We start from the raw sequence: 25,314 nt of genomic DNA, 5'->3' as shown, positions 1-25,314 counted from the left end.
CGCCTTACCTCTCATACACAGGAGGAAACAACCGGTCAAAGTTCCAATTTTCGACTGCCAAACAATGTTTTCCTCTCCAGTCCCAGCAAATATTCTACCAAATAATCAAAACAATCAAAACTGTTCCATCATGTTTATCCCCAAGAATAATTTGAATCAAAAAATTACTTTACCTAATAATCAATCCAATTTTCTCTCACATAACCGTTTCACCAACTATGCTTAAAATTATCAACTGAGCCTCTCTCAGTTTAATAGACGAGCCCCCATTATGTTACGTCCACCTGGCTCAAGGTGAAGCAACATAACAACGGGGAGGCCACACATGGAACTCAGTTTAACAAATAAAGATTTAATGGGAACATAAATCAAATTAATAATACTACAACTCAAAGAAATAAAGAATAAAAGTAAAACAATCTGGAACTGAAGAGGAAGAGCCGTCCTGAGTCCAACTCCGTCATTCCTTTTGTACTCGCTGTCTCTTGATGCAAGCGCAATCACCGGTAACCCACCACACCTGTTCCTGTCGCTCACTCCAGAACACAGAACAACGCCACCTGGTGGAAAGACACTGTAGACCATAACATAGCTTAATGAATTCTTTTTTTTATCAACACTTGAATTCAGAACGATGATCAAAACACAGATGGAGTAGATCGAGTCCATCAACACCCACAAAACTTCACAGTTCTAATAGCTCGTCCTGGGTCGACATTTCATTCAGTAACATAGGCAGTTTTGATTATGCTGTTTAATGTTGATGATCACGTTATTTCACATATATGTAGAAGCAGAAAGCAAGAAGCAGAAACAAGCAATAGCTTATGTAATCATATGCATATGATTACATAAGCTATTGCGTGTTTCTGCTTCTTCTTCACGTCTTTTTGTAATGTTCGATTCTTGAAACAAATCATTCTTTTGATATTCTTTAGAGCCGGTTCACTTATCGAACTGAATCAAACTTTTGTTTCCAGGTTGATGACGCAAGACACACACCTAGAGTAGCACGTCAGACTCAAAAAGAACCCAGTAAGCCGGTTCAACCAACTGTGGAAGTTTGCCGAGGATTGCTGAGGAGTCTGAGTGAGTGAGTTGATGATAATATGCAAGCCTGTGGCAATAAAGTTAAATTAAAGCCTGCAAAAACCTTTCTGTCAAGAGATGTAAATACATTTTACTTCAGATTATATTTTAAGTTGTTAAGCAGAATTAAGGAGTTTATAAGACTGGTTTATTCTTTCTATATGCTTAAGACATGTAGATCATTTCCACGTTTGTGCATCAATGTCTGTAATGTGTAGCCTGGGAAAACCCAGACTACTTCCGGCGAATTTGAATTCTCTCTCCAGGATAGTCTGGAGAAGAGCCCATTCAAACTCATTTCTGTGCCGCCGAAATCGCGGCACCAATCAGAAACGTTTGGGGAGGGATTTACATGATGACGACAGCGCAGCGACGCTGAAGGAGATTTCATTACAAAGATGGATGCCGCCGTGGAACATCACTCGTTCGAATCATAGACAGTATATAAACGAATCAATTATCGCGTCTGTTTTAAACGATTTAAACTTACTGTTTTCGTTAAAATCGGAGCAAAGAACAACACTCGAAGCATACGTCATCTCCTTCATCGATCTGATTGGTTTTAAGACTATCCAATAACTTTTTATTGGAATGTTTCAAAATGCTTTAACACAAATGACTTTATTTGAATGTTTCCTTGATATACTTGAAAGTTGTTAGAAATGCGTAGTGCAATGTAAGGAACCGATGAATCTGTTTGTTTTTTTTAACTGGTTCATTGAAACAAACTGCCCGAAAGCACCGGTTTGCGTAAATGAATCAGACTTTACATCACTAGTCTTTTGACCAGGAGATTCTGTACTCTTTCAGAAGATGTCATAGCGCCCCCTACCTTATAAAAGTGAAAACACAGAAAGCCGGAAATTTCCGTCAATGGCAGGGAAGTGTTGTATCATAAATGACGGAAGTTTCCGTCAATGGTGGGGAAGGAGTCATGATATCATTGCCTGTTTTAGATTTTTGTCTGTGTAATAGAGAAGTCACTGCATGGCATTTTAATGCATTGTTATTATTATTAAATCTATTTAAATGTCACATCTTTGACCATTTGGAACGAACAAAGGTTAGTAAATAATCACAGAATTTTCATTTTTGAGAGAACTGTTTCTTTCAAAGCACTGATTGACACTGAATGACAACATTTGCCCAAACACTGGGAAATCAATAGCCTGACTACGTCAGACTTCGTACTTCCGCTCAATTTCATTTCGCTTTTGTACTCATAGCGTCATAGCTTTCTGTTTTCCTCCGGCCTGAAAACAGCTGGGCCAATCAACGAACAGAGGGCGGGCTGAGAGCCGTGACGTAGACTATGATTGTACCGTGGATGCGTAGATTTACTTCACATAATCTGCAAAAGTCGTTCACAGCCATGTTCACTCCGGTATTTCGCTCTATGGTTTTTGTTTTCGCATCATACATGTGTTTACAGTGGAAGTTAGATGCGGCTGAGCATGCGCATAACACACGCCATAACCAAACGTTATGTGATTGGCTTACGGGTAACCAATGATTTTAAACTTCAGTCAAGCGACCCCCCGCGAGAAAGAAAACACTTCTCTATTATGCCATTCCAGACTCTGTCTACGAAGCAAAGCGAAGTAGCAGAGTTTGGTATTACCAGGCTAGGAAATCAATGCTAAAACAAATCTTTCCTGGTGAACTTAAAGACACTTTGGTAGTGAAAATGGATTTCCGTTATCTAAATGATGGTGTCCCGTGATCATGTTTAATTTAGGAGCCAGATAGCATCATGTGAAGGTTAATGTTGTTTGGCCTTCTCTCTTCCGTTTTACTGAAGAGTAAAAAACTATGAATAATGTGACTGTGTTTAAAGCCTCTTTCCAAACATTCTGGATTTACAGCTTTGATTAATACAAAGCCAGAACGAGTATTTCACCCCTACTTTCATTGTCTGTGTTATTATTAAAAAACTAATTCAAACAGCGAGAAATCACCACCTTATAAGAGAATCAATAACCTTAATGAATATATCATTAAAAAAACTATTATTGCTCACAGACAAATCATTATTCTTCTGAACACATTTAATCCATTAATTAGTGTTAAGACAGACAATTGTTCAAAGCACCAATGAGGTCAGTTACCGATGCCATCTGTGACTATACCGAAGACCCAGCAAAACGAATGAGGCCAGTTGATTCAGCAGCGGTGCATCATGATCAAACCTCTAATTTATGCTCTCAAACACCTTTCGAATACCGTCCTCCCTCACCTGATCATCCATAAGAGAAACACTGAAGAATTATCCAACTAGCTCCATTTAACACCTCGGCTAACCTTATAATGCATCTTCCATACATCTGTTTTCGTGCCTCAGAGCTCACTTCATGCTAGATGCAACTAATGAGTTGAATTAGTCAATGCAGAAAGAAATCTTAATGGAAGAGCCAGGCTGATCCATCACCGTGATGCATGTTGTTACTAACACCGACAGGCGCTTTGTCCTCATTAATAGCAATTTAGCCCGGGATCCTCTTAGCAAACGGGCTCAGACCCCAAAACAGTTTGCCTGACTGAGATTGCAAATGACTAAATGTGGCAGGACAGAGTTCGAAATGGCCTTTGAATTGAAAACTGCTGTATTGGATTAAGTTGCTGCTTTACTGATGACTGCTTGAGACTTTTTCAAAGGAAACCTTAGGTCATTCATATCTGAAGCACTTCAGTGGTTTAGGCACGGATTTATATTTAAAGGCTGTACTTGGCACGGGCACTTTAAACAAAGCCTGCGCAAATGAGATCAGTGTGGAGTCAATCACGAACGCCGCAGGCGCAAGGTTACGCTGCTGATAACTGCGTATTGAATAATTAACTCACCTTCGAGGCAGTAATAATTGTATGCAAGTGGAAGACGTTTGCTCTATGTATCGCCTGCGGTTGTATGCATGAATCCAACATAAATTCAGGTTGAACATCGTTCCAGGTTTTCCTGCGTTGGTACCGGTGAGATAAGTTTTAAGTTGCAAAGAAACTGACTTAAGGCTTCCAAACTAGAGACTTTAGCACGATATGAGTCTTCTCTGAATACTACTGTATAAAGATGAGAATCGTAAGGAATCAGTTCTAGTTATGATTCCTTAATTGTTCCATTAATAATTATTTTTGTAATTACTTTTTAGCAGTTACTATTTTGAATGGAAAGTAGGTAAAGCCTGCTCAAAAAGGCGTTCAATTTCACTAGATGATGGCGAATCAAACAGAATATAATATATGGCTGAATGTCCAATAAAGCTGTTCTTATTTGCATATTTTCTCAGATAATGGAACGAGTATTATAGTGACTGACTAAATGTTAACCAGTAGTCCAAAAGTTGATTTGTCACTGGTCGCTTTTTTGAAAAAGGAAAAAAAAAAAGTCTAAAAGAGTGTGAAAGGAGTTTGCTAAATTGGCAACCGGTTTTTTTAAGCGCCAAGTGGCCTTAAAAATGTGTATTGAATAGCAATACTAAACAAACAAAAAATCTATCAAAGGAGAATTTTTTTTTGTAAATTTGGAGTGCTGTCAATACAGAGAACAACGACAAAAATCGGTGTTGCCTACACCGTGTTATCCTCTTTTTAAAATTTGCACCCTGTTGACTTCAATGGGGCGAGTTTTAAACCTGCTTTTAGCCTCTTAACATCCTTGATGTGTCATTACAAGTGCACAGGTCATGTGAGTGATTCCTTCAGAGTGAACACGGGTGAATCTGACTGCAGTAGACCGGAGTTCTCCTTTAATATAAAAATAACACTGACAAAATAATAATGCTTCTCTATAACTAACATGTTGTCATACGCACAATCAGTCAATTACTAACTACTCAAGTTTTAAGAACAACTAAATACAGTAAATTCAGCGGTATGCGTTTGATTCAGTAAAACAAAACTGGTTTGTGTATATATAACAAATATATATAACAAACTACATTGGTTGTGCTGTATGTTTTTGATTCGCTTAAAAGAACCAAAATGTAAGAGTCATTCATTTGAGAAACAGACTATACTGGTTGTGTGGTATGTTTTTGATTCATTAAAAATAACCAATTCAAAAGAGTCATTGGTTCCTAAATCAGACTTTCATTTCATACAGTCAGTGATATAAAAATAAATTTAACTGATTGAGAATAAGGTTCCCCAGGTGTGGCCATTTGCTCCACAGCAGCACTTCAGTTCAATGGCCACAGCTGGCACAGCATCTTAAGGTTTAAAGAGACTAAAATACAGTGTAGAGAAAAACAGCAGACAACAATCATGTGGCTTCTTTTTCACTGATAGATTGGCCGGTCACCATTTAAAACATGCTAGAAATACAGAACAATTCATGACATTAAATGTATATCATTGATACGACGCTATACTGGGGGGTTGGTTTGGCATGAGGGAAAACAAATCCCTGTTAACACAGTTATCCATTGAGATTTCCAAATCAGTGGCCATTCAAGGAAATAAAGGCATGCCTGAATGTTGTTCAGTGGATTTCCTTTTTAATCGCTCCCTTGCTGACTTGGATAATAAGTAATGAATGAACTTTCCATTTTAATAGTACATGGTATTAAGATAAAATGGTCTGTTGATTCAAGTTAAACCTCCAAGACTTACGTTTGGATAAGTATGGCTTAATGAACAAGGACATTTTGCAAAATAATACTTATTCTTTTGCTACAACAGAGTCCATAAAACTAACCTACAACATAGAGGAACTTATTACCAACAGACTTGAGTCCTGCGACATGGGATTAAGCAAGACGTTAACATGTCTGGTCCCAAATCCCCTATAAGAGTTAAGGGACCCTACAAGAATTAATTTGAGGCTCCCGTTTTTGGGGCTGGGGTGTGTGAAGTCCAAAATTGGTTCTGCCAGAAAGGTCTAAATGTCCTGGTGCGGCACATGCAGTTTTGTGAGGCTGTTACAAAATGGGACTGACACTGCAGGTTCTCTTCTTCACATTAAAAATGAAGTTACGTCTTTAATTATTGACTGTGCTGATCAGACAGTTTTTTAACATACAGTGTTGGGTGTAACTCATTACTAATTAATTACTGTAATTTAATTACTTTTCCCTTGAAAAGGTAAAGTAAGGGATTACTCTTTTTTTTTTTTGGGAATTACAGTTACTTCTGATGTAAGTGCATTAAATACTGTATAGACTATAGTATAACAATTCTATATAAAACAATAGTGGATTTAATAATATTTAATGTAACCTTCTTCCTTTAAATATTTTTGTCAGTTCAAGAATAATTTATACAATTTTATATTATTTATGCGAAATAATTAAAAGAGTGGTTTCATTGAATTGTTCAACTGGTCGAGGTTGATGGGATTTAGGAAGTAATTAGTAACAAATAATGCAATATTTTTTAGAGAGAGTAATTAGAACAGTAATCGAAAGATGATGTAAAGATGTAAAGATGTAATTAGTAGCTAGTAATTAATTTTATTTTAGAGTAACTTACCCGACACTGATAACATAGCAGGTTGATTAGGTTTAACGATTAGGTTTAATCAAAGCTGCCAAAAAGATAAGTCCAAAAGTTATTTATACATCTTAGTTGATTACAAAATGTTAATTTAATATGTAATGGGGATTTGAACCCAGAATGATTTGATCAGGAGAAAAAATTCAACCTATGGCCCAATAAAACATATTCCTCATGATCAACAAGAAAATTGTAATAAAAAAATAAAATAAAATCAAATAATTAGTATGTGAGTTCATACTCATCGATATTGTATTATTTAATATTAGTTGAGCAGGATTGTGTGTGTTGGATACACTACTAAGGCTGGGCGACATAGCAATTTTTTTTTATATTTTCCAAAATTTTAACAATAATCAGTACATAGATATTTTTTGCATTTGCTCTCAAATTTTTTTAAATGTATATATTTTTGCCCCCCATTAAAAGGCATGATCTTCATAGAACAGCTATACAAATTAATACAATTGTTCAATACATGGCATGTATTATTATATTTTTGTCCCTTTTGTTACCATGTTTATCACTGTCAATCACAGCATTTACGAATTCAATCCCAATCCCACTTAGAATTCAATAAATATGGTTGTCAATCTAGATATTTTGCAGTGTGTAGCTTTTAGCATGAGAAATAAAAATTGGGTTTCAATATATTTTGATGGTCCCTTTAACACATTCTGTTAAATATATATAATAAAGTTGCACCTACATTATATGTCTACTAACTCTCATTAGAGTTTCAGTAGAGTATTAGTAGACTGCTAGGGTTAGGGTTAGAATAAATTGACATGTACTTGCAAAGTTACTTATAGTCAGTAGAATGTTTGGTCTGTTGGAGGACCATCACAATAAAGAGTTAGCAGATCTTAGGGTGTATTCACACCAGGAAAGTCCGATAGTTCACTTGCTTTGGTCCGGACCAAATAGAATGTTGATTTTTTTTGTTTGGTACGGTTTGCTTTCACACTGCTCTTTTTGCAAATGAACCAAAATGTGTAAACAAAACCACACGTGTGCTAAGGTCGGCCATTCATTGGACAGGAATTCTCAAGCAGGGAAAAGCAGGAAGTGCACAAACAGGCTCAGCATGGAGATATTTTGTAATGTAATATTTGTTATCTTACTGATTTGGTGTTATTCTCTACAAACGCAATATGAAGAAACTATATGGTATAGATCCACGGTTGTCAAACTGGGGTACGCGTACCCCCAGGGGTACGTGGACTGATTTCAGGGGGTACGCGAATTGCCGGTAATCTTGACAACCGCACCACCGCGGTGGCTGAGTAGTACCGCCGGTGGTTTGCCAAAAAAAAATAATGCTGTTTTACATTAATATTGACACACAAAGCTTTGTTTACAAAATAAATAATAGGTTAGCAATCAAATGTTATATCGTAGCCATGGAAAAGTTTGAATTCATGACGAATGAGAGAGTTCTGCGTGAGCCCATAAACTTAAGCTTTTTCGGCTTTGAATTCTGTTTTGCGATCTGGTCACCCGATTATTAGCGAATTTAAAAATATTCCATTAGTTATTCCTTATAGAAAGCTCGAATTGTCTACTTTTAAACAAAACAATTCAAAACGAAAATAAACCGACTAGCATATGCATGTAATCTGTATGAAGTGTGCATTTCTCTCTATAGGCGCGTTCACTGCGAAGATGACGAGTCAGCATCGTCAACTTCATCTTTGCAGCCGACACTGACACACAAAAAAAAAACACTTTATTAATAAACTATTCAAATGTCTCATTGCTATATTTGACACATTCATTACTTTTGCCAGCTCTTTGTGACAGCTGTTATACATGCGTTATTGGCAGCGTCACCCTCTGGTTACATGAATGCGTCACCACCGCATCAGCACCAGAACATGGAGATTTTATTTTTAGAGAATGATCGCACAACAGACATTAGAACATTAGATATTCTATAATTAAATCAACTAATCGAATATTCAAAAATCGTGACTCATCCCTGCATGGAATCTCTTGTTTCTTTTCCCATATCTTCACTCGCGTCTCACCCATTTCCAAAGGGGATTATAAACGTTTCTTCCTTTGTTCGCTTTTAGTTCGATTATTTTCGTATTCTTTACTGTGTTAAAGTAGAAAAACGCTGTAGGGCAGATAGCCTACATTTTTACTTGTATGTCAAATTCTTTTTAACACAGTTTGTGCTTGTTATTAGACATATGATAATTGGTAAGGCGCGTCAAGTTCATTTGTAAAGCGCGTTTCACAAGCGCGGGTGATTTTAGTTTGGCTTTCTCTGGCAGCGTGCAAACATAGCCTAAATGTCTTGCCCTTGTGGAAGATAGAATTCGCTCTTCATATCGTTTACAAGTAGAAAACATGAAGATATCAGAAAATAGATTGATGGTCTCTTTCCTGCTCGTGTCCCACATCCCTCTCAAAGAGCAGAGCAGTAGGCTGTATCACGCGTCTTTGTGTGGAAAATTTAACGAAAGTTTTTATTTATTTATTTATTTTTAAATAGATTCAACTTTATTACATTATGTAAGTTACCAGTATTTACTTATATTTATTTCAATGCTTTACAGGCTTTAGTGTGTTGTTTCTTTGTTGTTGTTTTATTTATTTCAAAACAACCCCCCGACCACCGCAACACCGCCGGTATTTGGGTCCATTACTACCGCGGTGGTAAAAAACTGCCACCGTCACAGCCCTATTTGTATCATATGTTGACTTTTGATGAGATTTGTATCATAAGTTTATGATTCTATTCACTATTCTCAACAAAACTGATAAAAATAAATATATATATATAAAAAAAACTTGTTGTTAACAATTGGTGGTGTTGGGGGTACTCCGGAAGATCTATAATGTCTCAGGGGGTACATGCCTGTTAAAAGTTTGAGAACCACTGGTATAGATAAAAGCCCGCCTGCACTGACAATTGATTGCTTGGGTCGTTACATGCACTTTGTGAGGCACACTAGCGCACACACACGCGCAAGGTCTCTCGCTCTCTGCCGTGCTCGCTCGCTTTAGACACCATTATGCCGAAATGTCCGTTTTGTTAAGTATCCTCATAAGAGCAGTCAAATAAAAAGGTGCAGTTTTCTGCAATTGGGTCGGTTCATGTTCACACCGTAAACGAACCGTACCAGAGTTCGTTTGGAACCGTACCGAGACCACCTCTTCAGCTGGGTCTCGGTTCGATTGTTTGGTCCGCACCCGAGTTCGATTGCTGTATTCACACCTGCCCAAAAGGTCCGCACCAAGGGGGGAAACGAACTAGAGTTCGATTCAATCGAACCAAACGAGGCATTTGTGAATACACCCTTAAGCAGACAGTAATGAGAGTTAGTTGTCATAGTTGCAAAGTTGTGAAGTTGCAAAGTTACTTAGGGCCCTTTCACACCTACCTTGTTTGGTAGGTGAAACCAAACCAAAACTCACCGAATGTATAAAATGTATCAAAACATGAACTTTGGTTCGGACCTTTGTGCGGACTTTCAGGTGTGAAAAAAGTCAACAGAATGTTCAAAAGGGACCATCAAAATAAAGTGTTACCAAAAATTTTATTCAAACAGTGAATTGGTTATAACAGAAAGTGAGCAAAGTGTGTTTGAAAACAGACGCCTATTAGCTGTGACGGTCGTGAGATGAAAAAGGAGGGTGATATTGGCTTACTGTCTTTATTGTGATAAACGCAATATTCCCTAATTTTATCAGCAAAGATATCACAATACTATTGCTAATATACAGTATATGTATCGCCCCACTCCCTACATTGAAGCATAATTGATTTTTGCATTTATTTAGCCCTGGTCAAGTGCCATCACAGTTCAAACCCTGGTCGGTTCCATAGGGGTCGTACCTTAATGGCAGTGGAGGCGATCTGGAGGTGATGGAGCTTCCGGAGCGTGCTGTCTCTGTCGATGAAATAGGATGCAGCCAGTTGGTGGAGGGCTTCGAGGGTCAGCGAACCAGCTGTAGCGTTGGAGGCACCGCCATTCTGCTGACCTCTGCTAAGCTTGCTTTTGTCCACGAAAATGGTCAAGGACTCCTCGCCTAATCAAAAGCCAGACAGAAAAGATCATCTCAGCTGGAGAAGCTAATCAACCCTAATCATCTACAGCATGAGCTCGGCTCGCCTCGGCCCGTCGGGGGCCCACAAAGCCATGGAGCTCTTCTCCATCTGATGCGTCAGCTCTCATTACACGCATGGTACAGATGAGAGTATCCTTTATCTTTGAGAGGGATCCAATGAAAATCAATTGACTCAGCTGGTGGGTTTGTTTGGAGAGAATAAACGCCTAAGAAAAAATGGTGGAGTCAAAATGTGTCCCGTGGAGCATTAGCCAGACCTTCAATGGATCCCCACTTTCAGCTTCAGTCATGGTATAAAAGCGGTTTATTTATGGACCGAGATATTGACGAATGAGAATGTCTCTTTTGAAGAGGTGTGTACTGTAAACAATCTCTCGGTAGGCAAGGTATAAAAGACTATGCAGAACCAAAGGACTACAACTCTGCAGTATATCAACAATTGAAGATGAGTTAGAAGAGGGAGGAACTCCAGCTAAACAAACAGGGATGTACATTTCCACACTCTTCATCTTGACTCTGGAAACTGACAAGGCAGTGATACATTTTACTTTAGCAATAATGTATTTTTTTTTACAACAGAGCATAAAACAATTAAAAGAAAAAAAGGAAGGTGCTTAGTTATATATAGGGGAACCGAATAGACATGGAAAAGTGGGAAATACTCCACCAGCACTTTTTGACTTTTTGAGGTTAAGTTACTCAAGAGCATCTCAACATACGCCAAGGGCAGTGGTGGACAGTAACAAAGTATTTTTACTGTACTACTTAAGTAAATTTTTCAAGTATATGTACTTTACCAGAGTATTTTTATTCTGAGTAACTTTTACTTCACTACATTCGAAAGAATAAAATCTTTTCTTGCTGATCAATATGATGTACGTACATACATATTATGTATCTGCATCCACTAATATTCCTTACTGACTAGTGTTGGCTACTTGACAATTCATAATAATTCATGATGTCAGGCCCAGCAACCCCACCACCACCAGAAAATATTTACATATAAAATTATTAAATATCGATCAGTACTTTTTAGTTTTAAGTACTTTTGTACTTTTACTCAAGTACAATTGAAATGGAATACTTAGTACTTTCACTGGAGTAATATTTTATGCGGGTAACTGTACTTTTACTCAAGTACTCAATTTGTGTACTTCATCCACCACTGGTCAAGGGTAATTTTTTTGTTGTTGTCAAATCTATGGTTCCATGCATACCTGACATTAATATGCATTTTCTGTGATTGAATCACAATCAGCAGACTTATCCATATCCACATCCAAAAGCCAGAGGAAAGATGGATTGTGATTGTGAACGCATTTGGAGATCTTCTGGAATGGATTAATTTACTGAAAATGAAGGTGTAAATGCAAATGCATTTTCATTATTCTCATGCAGAGATGTATGTGATGAGGTCATGGTAAAAAAAGAAAAATCATAAATCATTTTCACATTCAAGCACTGAGGTCTTGCTCTCACTTAATTTAATCAACAATTTCCAATTATGTTGAATTATTTCACCGAATTACACCTGTAATCTTCTTTTTCTTCACTTCAAACCCCTAACATCAAACTTACTGAGAAATTTTGCAAAAAAGAAAATGCAAAAAAGAAAATGATAAAGGGTTATACTGTATGTCAATGTGTTAAAAACTTGGTAGACAAGTCTAAAAATTATTAAAATGATACAGTAAGAAACGTTGTATTGCCGGGTGTAAAGGGAACATTAATGGTTATTATAGATGTAACTTCTATTACATTGCATTAAATGTATTGTGTTGCCTATTGTAACGGTGGCTGTTTCAGAGGAACAAGAGTGGGATCCAGATGCAGCAAGCATTTATTCAAACAAACATAAAAGTAAATCCAGGCAAAACTGATGAATGCAGACACGGGCAAGGAAGGCAAACAAACCTGACAACAAGCGCACACATAACATCCATAGAAGGACAACACCAAGAACATGAGAAACACTTGGGTATATATGCACACACACTCAAGGGGAGATTGGCAAACAAGACACACCTGGGAACAATCATGAACTAATCAACAAGAAAAACTGCAAAGGACTACAAAACATGGCACAGAATAGGAAATAACATAAATCCACACAAGACAAGGGGAACACAAGACAGGAATCACGACACCTATTTTAGAATGGCTGAATTACATATAACAATAGTCTACAACATTTCTTAAATAGCTATTTGGGTAACTAATAGCCTATAGCCGCTTTCCCACCAAGTAGTTACAGGAACTTAGTTTAAGGAACTGTCCACTTCTAAACAGTTCTAAGAACTACTCTCCCCCAAACTCGGTTTTGCTGTTTGCGTCCGCACTGGCCAAGTGGCCATAGGAACTGGTAGGAGGGGTAAGGGAGTGACGCAAGCACAGTGACTTTTATTTTGACGGAGCAAAGGACCTTTATTTTGGCGGCGCTGAGAATGCCAGAGCAAACAATGCTCGCATTCTCTGTGTTTATTAGTTAGCGATCTGTCTAACAGTACTGTTTAATATGTTATTAGATAGAACTGTTATAGAAAGAAGACAGTATATGAAAAAAAGGTTATTAGCCCATGCCGTGTGGATGATGTCCAGTGTTGCTAGCTGGGCAGAAATACATAATCATGTTTGACTTGTTCCCCTCAAAGTTACGTTGGATTTTCTCTTCAGCATAAAGGTTTAGAGACCCATCTATCACTGTTTTCCATGTTTGTATAGTTAGTTTCTGGAGTAAATATATAGGCTATAATCTGTGTGTTTACATTCTAGTTTTAAAAATGGCGGGTGCTGGTGTTCCGCGTGCGTTCGACCAGTACACTAACGTCACTGGTAGTTCCTATAGTGCTGGTTTAGACCCTACTCTGAAGTAGGACCTAAATTATTTCCTCCAAATGGAGTTTCTAGAACTAAAATCGTTTCTAGTTCCTACGGAGCGAACACACCGATATCCGGGTACTTTAGCCAATAGTTCTAGGAACTGTGAAAAGGTTCCTCCGGTCGGAAAGCGGCTTTTGTCAGAAGTTCCCAACCTTTTTGACTCAAAGGCGTCCGTATGTACAATCCAATATTTAAAGGCCACCCATTTTACAACAATATTAACTATAATTACAAATATTAACTATAATTGACAGAAACTGGGGGAGTCAATATAGGTAAATATATAGTTTAAATATTGTTTATATGTTGTTGTTTTTTTTTATTTTAAATTGGACTGTTTTAATATGATAATAATAATATTTTTAGTTAAATTATTTTACGTCATCCTGCAGCCTCCTTGGAAGTTTGCTGAGGTCCCCTAGTTGAAAACCACTGGCCTAAGTGACATCAGCCTAAACCCAAAGTCATTTCAGAGGCAGAGAAAAGATTTAGCACAATTACAAGGTTTCAAAGACAAGTATTTTTCTTAGGAATAGCATGCACTGATAAATCAACACCAATTGTGCTTTAATAATAATTAAAAAAGAAAAACAGGGTGAATTTTGAGTTAATTGTCTGACCCATTACATTAATTCAGGAACTTGAGTTATGAGTGTCACATTCATTAGACAACACTAACCCCAGTGTTCAATAATGCATATGTCATGTCAACCTCTACTGAGACTATATAAAGATGACCTTGCAAACTCAAGCACAAAACAGGAATGAAAATCTATTTCGCAGGGATAATAACTAGCTAACACATAATAGAGTTTTCTTACCTCCCAGAGTAGCAGAGAGCAGGAAATGAGTCCCGTATTTCTTAATGATGGTGTCAGTGATTTTCTGCAGGCTTGGCCTTCTCCCCAGAAGTCTGATGTTATGGATAAAGTCGGGGTCAAAGGGCACGGCCACCCCATTGCCTTCTTGTCTCTCCGCAGCAAGGCTGTTGACCTTCCATCGGCCAAACTCCCTGTGAGTTCATAATCATTCATTGAGATGTCGTATGAGCCGATGTCGTAGCACAAGTAATCTGCACATCCCTCACATTAGTCATTACAGTCACATTCACGTCACCCTCTCACATGTTCGGCTTGATCTGGCTCTCCTCCACATCTGTTTGTTTGCTCTATTTCTATCCCATAAAGCTGTTTTGGGCTCAGCAGTGAAGCCATGACGGTAGGTGGTATTTCATTGTTTAAGGCTTGAAGAGCCTCTGTGGGGAGCCAGGTGCACAATCTGAACACATTTTTTACAAAGCACTGAGGATGTAATCCCTTAAAATCCTCCTTTAAATTCTGTTTGGTGCCTCTGCATTTCGAATTGTGCATATTAGTACCTTGAACAATCCTTCTTGTTGTTCAAGGTAAAGCTGTACTTGTTCAACTGCTCTAACCAAATACCGAGGCGGCACAGTGTGTTATAATGTTGGTTAATTTCCTTTCGAAACCATTATGCCCTCACACGGGATAACAGCAATCGCTTCCTCGACTAAAGGATGCCAACTAAAATGCATTGTACACCCACTAAACTATGAAATAGGTGTTGGATGGAGAAGTGAATCTACTTTCTTTCCATTTAAATAAGTTGGCATCTATTATTACGCAGCAAGAGAGCTCTGTTTTCAAAGTTTAGTCATCTAATATTCTGTTCTAATCTGGTCGGACAGAATTTGTAGCGTTCCCTGAAGCTAACATTCAGATGGTAGATCTTCAAACAAAGCATCCCACTCATGTCTCCATAAAAGCTTTAGCAAAAATTGAGAGATTGTTAAACTTTTTTTTTTTTTTTTTGGAAATATTTCTTAGCTTTCTCTGTGTGTGGAAATGACACACTCATTTAAAGCATCACATTCCAACTTTGTGACATTTGATCTGTAAGAGATGCAGTAAAGAATTTCACAGAGAGTGTGTTCCCTTTCAAAAGCTACTCTCAATGCTGCGCAAAAGTGCTATGGGAAAACATCTTTGTTTGACTGGTTGTGAACATGTGTGCCAAACACACCAAAAATTTGGCTTAAATAACCTCTGATGATGCCACACGTGTTCACAACCAGTCAAACAAAAATGTTTTCCAATAGCGCTTTCCCACAGTATCTCGTTCCCCCTTTTTTAGGGAACAAGGTTTCAGTCAAGTAACCCGACACTTTTTGCCTCATGGGAACATATCATTAGCCTGGTAATACCAAACTCTGCTACTTCGCTTTGCTTCATAGACAGAGTCTGGAATGGCATAATAGAAAAGTGTTTTCTCTCTCGCGGGGGGTCGCTTGTCTGAAGTTTAAAATCATTGGTTACCCGTAAGCCAATCACATAACGTTTGGTTATGGCGTGTGTTATGCGCATGCTCAGCCGCATCTAACTTCCACTGTAAACACATGTATGATACGAAAACAAAACCATCGAGCGAAATACCGGAGTAAACATGGCTGTGAACAACTTTTGCAGATTATGTGAAGTAAATCTACGCATCCACGGTACAATCAGCATCTACGTCATGGCTCTCAGCCCGCCCTCTGTTCGTTGATTGGCCCGGCCGTCCGAAGGCCGCTGGAAAACTGTAAGATAAGCTGCTATCTCAGACTCACTACAGAAGCGAAATGAAATTGAGCGGAAGTAGGAAGTCTGACGTAGTCAGGCTAACATATCATAATGTTTACATGCAGTTTAATATAATTAAGTAAGCGGTCAAGTTTTGTTAGCATTTGCCCCCAGTGGTAGATAAATGGCATTCAAAGTAGGGAAATTTTATATTGGAAAGGTATTTATATGTAGACTTAATTTATACTTGGCAAAAATTCAAGCAATTCAGCATGAGCAAAATCATAAAAAATAGTTTAATAGTTTTAAGAAATATAACTTTTTGTATAAACTTGTAGCCTATGTAATTTTGACTGGTTGCAATAGGCAAAGTTGGAATGTGAATGTATGTAAATATATATAAGTTTATTTGTTTTTAACTTTTAGATCAAAAGGTATAATATCATAAGCAGCATTCAGCAAGGATGCATTAAATTGATCAGACATGACACTAAAAACATGTTACAAAAGATTTATATTTCCTATAAATGCTGTTCTTTTGAACTTTCTGTTAATCAAAGAATCTTGAAAACAAAACTTTGGTTTCCACAAAACTATAAGCAGATTTCAACATTGATAATAATCAGAGAGCAGCAAATCATCACATCAGAATGATTTCTGAAGGATCATGTGACACTGAAGACGAGTAATGGTGCTGAAAATTCAGCTTTGCATCCCAGGAAGAAATTACATTTGAAAATATATTCAAATACAAAACAATTATTTTACATTGTAATAATATTTCATAATATTCCTGTTTGTACTGTATTTTTGATCAGATAAATACATCCTTGCAGAGCATTTTCATGAGAGACTCTTCACAAGAGACTTTTCATGCATCACATATTGTATTGTAAAAGATCATTTAATATCAGTGTGTCAAATAACAGCAAATTAGATTTGTATCCAGTAAGTTTTCCCTCATGGGAATATATCTCATGATTTATATACAAATGAAGTCACTGTTATCCAAGCAGTGAACAAATTGCATAGCAAGCAAAAAACCATGCCTCTTCTTCTCAGGTTCTGCTAGACCACACCATGAGATCAATATTTATTATTTTCTCTCGTCCTATTTCCCGCATTCCCTATCTCCATTACAAGGTTATTAGTCTCCACACCGGTGAAAACACAGGAGGTTCCCCAACCTTGGTTGAAGAAATCTCTCTTTGGAGATTAGCAATTAAACCACAGCCCTCTGCACCAGTGACAGAGTTTAAAACTCATGGGAACCAATCCAATCACTCACATAAAGAGCCCTATCCAGAGAACAATCATGAAGGGAATGGAGGACGTCATTATCACCAATCAGCCCGACGAGGGATGGTGTAAGTATCAGATGAGGTGCCTGATGAGCACTTGCGTTGAGCACCTAGGCCACTGATCACCACCGACAAACCAGAGAGGGCAACACGCTCCTTTACTGGAGAGCTCTCTAAGAGCCTGCAGTGCAGACCTGAGGGCAACATGTAATCAAAAGCCACAAGCTATTTTGTAATCAGAAGCAGAAACCAGTGTTGCAAATGAAGATGAGATCAAAAGGAAAATGATGCTAATAATAATCTAGAGTTCTGCTGCAAGGCTTTCTGAAAGCTGTGGAGGTGTTTATGCATTATTACTCATTATGACATTTGACATTTTTTTTATTCAGCTGGGATGTTATAAAGGATTGTATTATGATTTGTTTGGTTATGTCTGAATTTAGTGTAAGCTCATATATGAGCCCATGAGAATAAATATACACTCGACAAACTGCGTAATACTGCGACAAACTTTACGGTGCTTTTTCGTATCATGAGAGAGAAAAAAAATAGCAAGCACTTTCTCGATCAGGCAAGCTCAAATCTAATTGGTTGCATGGCTATACACAGTTTCCAGGAGTCTGATGGTACAGGGTTGCTGAAATGAGCACTTTTGAGGAAGAACGTATCACTGCATTTATCAGAGTTTGCGAGGCTATGGCATCAAATCTTTTGAAAAATACTTTTTTTTGAGGCACGTATCCAAGCAAATAAAATCGCTGAGCAGACTTGTACATTCCACATTATTTTCTGTGTTATATCTGTTAAATAATTATCATGTATTATGTATGATTGTAAAGTCTACACTCTTTTCTGATAAAGCTGCCTCTGAACAACTTGTAAAAAGGTGATTTGTGGTCGGTTGTTTTACATGTCAGACAGTTCTTGTTTAAGTGGGCAGTTTTTGGCCAGAATATCCTGCGTGGTTTGTTGTGGGGGAGCAAATCCCAGTTACTTAACCATGAATTAATAATATATTTAGTATTTTTAGAACGAAAAACACTCCATTGAAAATCCATATGTACAGATGTAATTTCATCAACAGAACACACTTTCATAAGGAAACACCACTCTAGCCACTTTTATCCTGCAGAACCATAATGTCACTCTCTGGTACTTTAAAATGTTCAATTTAAATGAATGACAATCATGTAATTTACTAGGCAACACTCTACAAAAGGTACCATTTGTTAACATTAGTTAACTGCATTAGCTAACATGAACTAACAATGAAAAATACTTCTAAAGCATGATTTAATCTTAGATGTTATTTTAAACATTTACTAATATATTATTAAAATCAAAAGTTGTATCTCTTAATATTATTTAACGTACCTGAGCTAGCATTAACTAACAATGAACAGTTGTGTTTTTATCAACTAACGTTAAAAAAATAAATATAACAAATGTATTGCTCATTGTTAATGTTAGTTGATGCAGATTTTTTTAATCTCTGAGCTGCGGTTTGTCAAAAACCATGTCAAAATCACCATAAAAGTATTAGAAATGTAGTCCATTATATTTGTGCCATTTGTTCAGAAGTCATATAACAGCTTTGTTCAAGGAACAGAGTAATTGTGATGAATTGGATCAATTTAACTGATCATTTCCCCTTCTGGTATAACACTCAAATTTCCCAGATTTAAAGTGCCCCAATTATGCTATTTTAAAGGTTCCTGATTTTGTTTTGAAGGTCTCTTGCAATAGGTTTACAAGCCCCCAATGTCAAAAAACACTTTAATTTTCTCATAATATACACTGCAGCAGCATCTCTTTTCTCATAGTGTCTGAAACGATTCAATAAAGGATTTGGTCTTTCTAAACCCTTACTTTCTGAGAGCCTTCTCTGCTCTGATTGGTCAGATGGCCCAGCGTCGGAAAATAAACAACCATTACCATATCTGAATTTCAGCTCCGGATGCTGCCTCAGCACTTGATACCAGTGACGGCTCGTCTGGGGAGGCAAGAGAGGCACAGCCTACCCAAAATATTGTGGTGTAAATGGGAGAAGGACGATTTAATGTTAATAAAATTACCAATTCATAACTCAGAATTTGTATTTCTTGTTTGTAATTTCACCACTGTAACTGTAACCACTAAAGCTCTTCCCCGAATGTGTTGATGTAATGACAGTCGTTTGGAAAACTGTGCTAACGCGAGTCTAAAGGGATAGAGAAGGGGAGGGGGAGGCAAATCCATAGCCGGAGACTTGTGCCTCCATTGGTAAAAAAATTATAATAATTAGCCAATCAACATCGAGGGTTTTTACTTTCAGCGATTAGGAGTGTTGAGAAAAGAAACATGGCAGAGGAGGCTAGCCTCCCTTGGTCGTCAGCCATCAGCTTCACTATAGTTAGCAGAACTCAAAAAATTTAAGGCAATCGATAGCCTCAATTTTTTTTAAGTTTTGAAATTCAAAGTTAAAGTAAGCAGAACTGGCAGATTTTAAGTTTGTACTTAAACATTTCAAGTTAAGAACAATTAAAATCAGAGTACACTATTTCATACATTTCACTTAAAACCTTCATGTAATCTCAACGTGAACACTTTCATTAGAATTAACTTATAGTTTTAACAAGTTAGTTTGCTAACATAGTATTATGTTATCATGCTAACACTAATATGTTATACAGCACTTGCTGCATGAGCGCATCAATATAAAGATTTTATTTGCTCTCAAATCAAGCCGCATTCACCACTTGTCACCATGATGGTAACTATCCTAAAACCAACATTAACAGAAATTCTTCTAAATTAGCATAACAAAACATTAATCAATACTCAATCTCCCACTTAACATTAATCTTGCACAAAAAAACATTATATTACACTTAATTTTAGCATTTATTCTCCCATTCAAGTGCCATCGGCAAAGCATGCTGGGAAATAGACATCCCAGCCGTTTCAGTTAAACTTAAGTTTGTTTAAATTAAAATAAATAATTTCATAAAACTCAAAACAATGAAACAGTACAGTTTACTTAAAATATATCAGTTCTGTGAACTTGAAAGAAAAAGAAAGTGCTAAATACTCATAAAAGTTCATTTGACTGAACTAATTAGTTTAATTTAAGTTTGTCCTACTCAAACCAATTAATTATTTTGAGCGTTATTCTTAAAATTTTCTGTCAAAAAAGCCATTTTAAAACAGTTAGGTGAGAAAAAAATCCTTTGGAGGGGATCCGACCTCTAAAATTGTGTGTGCCTCCTCTATTTTATAACCCACCAGCCACCACTGCTTGATTTACAGTAATACGAACATAGTCGGTTTTTACTGTATCAATTCAAGCCTCAGTCCTCATCATTTGGAAGTATACGCAAAGTTGATTTGCTTTCACAGCGCAGAAAACAGCGTCTTCTCGACATGTCAACAGCATGAACCAAACTCTTCCAGGCCTAAGCTACAATAGTGTTTGAGGGAGGGTCAAAATAGATGTTCATGGGCAACCAATGAAGAACATAGGTATATAGTGTGAAAGAATTTTAATTAAATAACATTTATTTTTCTTGCAGGCTTAACATTTAAGAACAAAATGTACTAACACTTTAGCCAAAGTTGGTATGCTGAAATATTGGAAACATAGGGACATGGCTTGACAGCTACAAATATAATAACCCCATGACGTTGAATAATCGAAGAACTAATATCTCCATGATTTGGGTAGAACTAAATTTGCTTTGCCAGTAACAGAGAAGGGAGGGGTTTGCTGAATTTGCACATATGAAGAATCAATCATATTAGACAAAAATCATGTGATGAGTAACTTGTTACCTTTGCTATGTACCTATCCTATATAAACTGTTGTATTCTTTTTACTGGTGGGATTCTCTGTGATTGATACGGTGTGATTAAAGCAGATTCAAAGGCATCGGTTGGAGTCTTATTGCTGCGCAGCAGGCGAGACACTAGAGATTTTACTTCTATTCTCAAGTAATATTGTTCAAGTAATCATAGCATACTAGAGATCTTATTCCCAATTGATAGTGTTCGAAAGGGACGAGACGTCGACTTTAACAGGTATCGAAGTACGCCTAGTAGAGTATTTATAGATTTCTGGGGCACCTGGAATAACTTAAGTCGGGTGCGTAGGGTAATTTCTGCCACAATGGTCTTATACATAACCTACGTAGGTTTTTGCAGGAAATAAGAATGGAATTACTGATGACTCGTTCAGGCAGTTCAGAATCTGTTCTTTCCTTTGGGAGTCAATAACCCATTTATCGTGCACTTTCATCTTTAAAACTTCTACATGCACAAACAGCTATATTACACAATACATTGAAGATAGTCTCAGCCTCAGCACGTCAACCGTTGGCTGAAGGTCTGATGCATATGGCACACTTACCTGGAAACACCAGTCATCAACAAGTCGTCATCTGATTGGTTGAATGTGTGTGTCGCGTTCTTAATGGCCCGTCTGAAACCAAAGCCGTGGTTTCTGTTTACGACTGTGACAATGAGCACTTACCAGGATAAACTAAATGCTGGATTTTCAAAAGTATGTTAAGTTTGAGGCTCCATTGTTGCAGTACAACAATGAATGAATAATTTATTAAATGCACGCCGGTCTGTTACCTTAGGGACATCGACTTTAGATGTTTACGCCTCTAAACATGATGCAGAACAAAATGAACTGTGATTGGTTGCATTACATGTTAGTCAAACATCCTCTTGGGCGGTCCTTGACCAATAAAAACTGCTATGTAGTGCCGTCCTTCTATCATACGTCTGAAGGTCTGGCTACGCGAGGCTATGAAAAGTGAAATTTTTAAAAGCACAAATTAGGGGCACTTTAAAATTCAAAAGGAAGTGTTATGACAGATTTGACGTCAATGACATCAAATTCATTGGCTCATGCTCATCTTGTGACCCCTTGTGACATGCCAATGTGTCTTTTTGAATGGTTGACTGGTTATGGATGGGATGATTATCAATAAAAAAAAAACAACTTAGATTTTGCCCTGTTCCTCACACTAAGTTGTTGTATGCATTCACATCACTTGGATTTTGACTGGCAAATAAGAAATTGAGCTACAAACCAACTTTAGTCCTCAATGTTAATAAATTATTTATAGAGCTGAATATGAATAGGCTATGATACGAAGATGAACAAATCTTTTTTAGTGAACAGAATCAAGAAATTCGAGTCGCTAGTGGTTACCTGTATCCTCGAATCAGTCATGTTGATATTCAAGCACTAGTCGGGTTAAATAGACACTATAGGGGTTTAAAGAGCAAACCTTACGAGGTTAGAATCTGACCCTGGCTTCATACACTTCGGCGAGAGTTCACATAACCAAAGGAGAGTTACCTCAGAATTCATTCTTTCACATTACTGTATTTCAGAGCTGTCGTACCTGTATATTTTGTATCTGGTTGTGAAGCCGTGTTGGTATCGCTCGGTGAACTCAATGAATTCCTGAGAGCGGTGGAAAGGACCTTTATCGGACAGCAGCCACCCGAGCGGCTCCACGGAGCCCACATACACAGCCAGAGAGACGAGCACACAAGCCCAGCGGAGACAGATCACCATCCCCTCCCATAAGAGCATCAGGTCAGGCGGTCTAGGACCAACACTCCGAGCCCACATCCTTCAGCCATACATGCTTTCTCCTCTCAAATCCCCTTTGTGTCCTGCAACTCAGAATCATAGATGTTTTCAAACCGCGCTCTCAAGTTAACATCACCATCACACAGATTTCGGAAAGAGGGGCACTACCTGACATGAGTTACACTTGGGGTATCCGAGACACAGAACAACACTTGGAAATCCTCCGAGCAACTGTTCGAAATGGAAAACAATCCTTTCGGAAGATGTCTAAATTATCTCGATCAATTGTTTTCTCAAATCAGTTGAAAGCAGGTGCGCGTGCCTTCACAAATTCCCCGCTCGCACGCAATGGAAGAAGTTGACGCACGTCTGACAGAGGTAGAGAAAGAGAGAAAATGCTCAACTCAAACCGCTTTTCGCAGGAATGAAAAGTGAAATGTCTTTAGATCCCTCTGTTCTCTCGGGGGTAGCAGGTTGGATGTTCTCTCTCTCTCTCGGGTCAGCTGTTAAATGGGATGGAGCATGAATGCTGGTTTCCCCACGAGTGCGTCTCGTGCCTTAACACTTTCACACTGAGCAATACATATAAAGCATAACTATTGTGCCCCCACCCTTTTCTATTCCTCTCTCCCTGCATGCCCCTCCTTCTGCGCATTCATTTATTTTTTTGTTGTTTTTGGAGAATGTGCCCTGAAAAAAAGTACATTGATGTGATTATATTTCCTCCAAGTTACAGAATTTAAAAAGGTAAGTCACTTGCTTTGGGGCTTATTGTATGGGGCTTATTGTATCAGGTGTTACATAGTCTTCATGTTCTGTTTGAGGTTTTAAATAGCTCAAAAGCATACTAAAAATTATTTCCATCCTTTCTCCACAGTATACTCTCTCAAGAGGGTTCCCTTATCAGCACTGTGAGAATAAAGCATTCATTACAATTTCAAAATTTGGTTTGTTAAGATAGGAGGAAGAAGAACAGTTTCATATTCACAAAGAGATTAAATCAATCATGCATGGGATATCTGTAAAGTGCTGGAATATCTTCATCCTATTTTAGTGCTGATCTTTTGGATTTGTAATTGGAAATGTTTTGACTTCTGAATGTGTTATGCACTTTAGATACAGAGTTACCACATATATTCTGGTATTTATTAATATTTTAAGTGATACCAAAAGTCTTATGCCAAAAGTCTAAGCCCAGTAGAATTATTCTATTTTGCATTTTTTTTCTAATTGAATAGGCCTATTTTTTTATTACAAATTATATTATCAGCATAAAAAAGTTTAATTGAAAAATGTCAGAAATTGTATGCATGTCCCCTTTCGTTTTAATAACAGCAGCACTTAATTTGCAGGAACTCTACAAGTTTGTGTAAAACCTGATGATCATGTTCTCCAGCATGACTGAAAGAGCATCATGAGTGTTTGTATAATCGAGTCACATAAACGATGCTACAGAAAATGTGAGTGTTGACAGATAGAGCTGACAAAATACCACATTTTGCTTGTCACTCTTGCATTAAATATAGTATCCAATTAGGATGTTGCTGAACTTATAGCAATGTGACCCTGGACGACAAAACCTCACATGGGTCTTGATTTCACTTTGAAATTGAGATTTATACATCATCTGAAAGCTGAATAAATAAGCTGGAAAGAATAAATATGTATGGTTTGTTAGGATAGGAGAATATTTGGCCCAAATTGGCCGAGATACAACTATTTGAAAATCTGGAATCTGAGGGTGCAAAAAAATCAAAACATTGAGAAAATCGCCTTTAAAGTTGTCAATTTATGTTCGCGATTGTGCTGCATTCACTCACAAAAATAAATGTTTTATATATTTACGGTATGAAATTTACTAAATATCTTCATGGAGCATGATCTTTACTTAATATCCTAATGATTTTTGGCATAAAAGAAAAATCATTAATTTTGACCCATACAATGTATTGTTGGCTATTGCCACAAATACCCGTGCTACTTATGACTGGGTTTTGTGATGCAGGGTCACATATGGAAAGGGCACTTAAATGTCTGTTGTTATTATCAATTTTGAAACAGTTGTGCTGCCTGTTTTTTTTTTTTTTTTTTTTTTTAACCATGATACTTTTTTTCTAGGATTCTTTGATGAATATAGAAACAGGATTTATTTAAGAAAATGAATATTTGGTAACATTATAAATGACTTAACTGTCAATTTTTGATAACTGAATGCATGACCCCAACTTTCAACGGTAGTGCTCAGAAATGGTGGTTTGAGGTGGTTCAGATGGAATGTACTTAATATATCATCATTTAAACC

At 37.3% G+C, this 25,314-nt stretch overlaps 1 protein-coding gene across 1 annotated transcript in view; it reads right to left on the bottom strand.

Moving 5' to 3' along the window:
* brinp3b (bone morphogenetic protein/retinoic acid inducible neural-specific 3b) overlaps nt 1-23,600 on the bottom strand; it is a 39,015-nt gene extending 15,415 nt beyond the window's left edge. Inside the window, exons 1-4 of the mRNA XM_081373863.1 lie at nt 23,181-23,600; nt 22,819-23,095; nt 14,364-14,554; nt 10,427-10,620 (exon numbers count right to left, since the gene is read on the bottom strand). Of these exons, the coding sequence (XP_081229989.1) occupies nt 10,427-10,620; nt 14,364-14,554; nt 22,819-23,051 (618 nt within the window). The 5' untranslated portion in view covers nt 23,052-23,095; nt 23,181-23,600. The remainder of the gene's footprint in view (nt 1-10,426; nt 10,621-14,363; nt 14,555-22,818; nt 23,096-23,180) is intronic.
* Between the last annotated feature and the right edge of the window lie 1,714 nt (nt 23,601-25,314).

This window comes from Scardinius erythrophthalmus (assembly GCF_964197995.2).
Source record: "Scardinius erythrophthalmus genome assembly, chromosome: 9".
In the NCBI taxonomy this organism is placed as follows: domain Eukaryota; kingdom Metazoa; phylum Chordata; class Actinopteri; order Cypriniformes; family Leuciscidae; genus Scardinius; species Scardinius erythrophthalmus.
The sequence above is the reverse complement of the archived record's forward strand: the minus strand, read 5'-3'. Positions and strand labels throughout refer to the sequence as shown.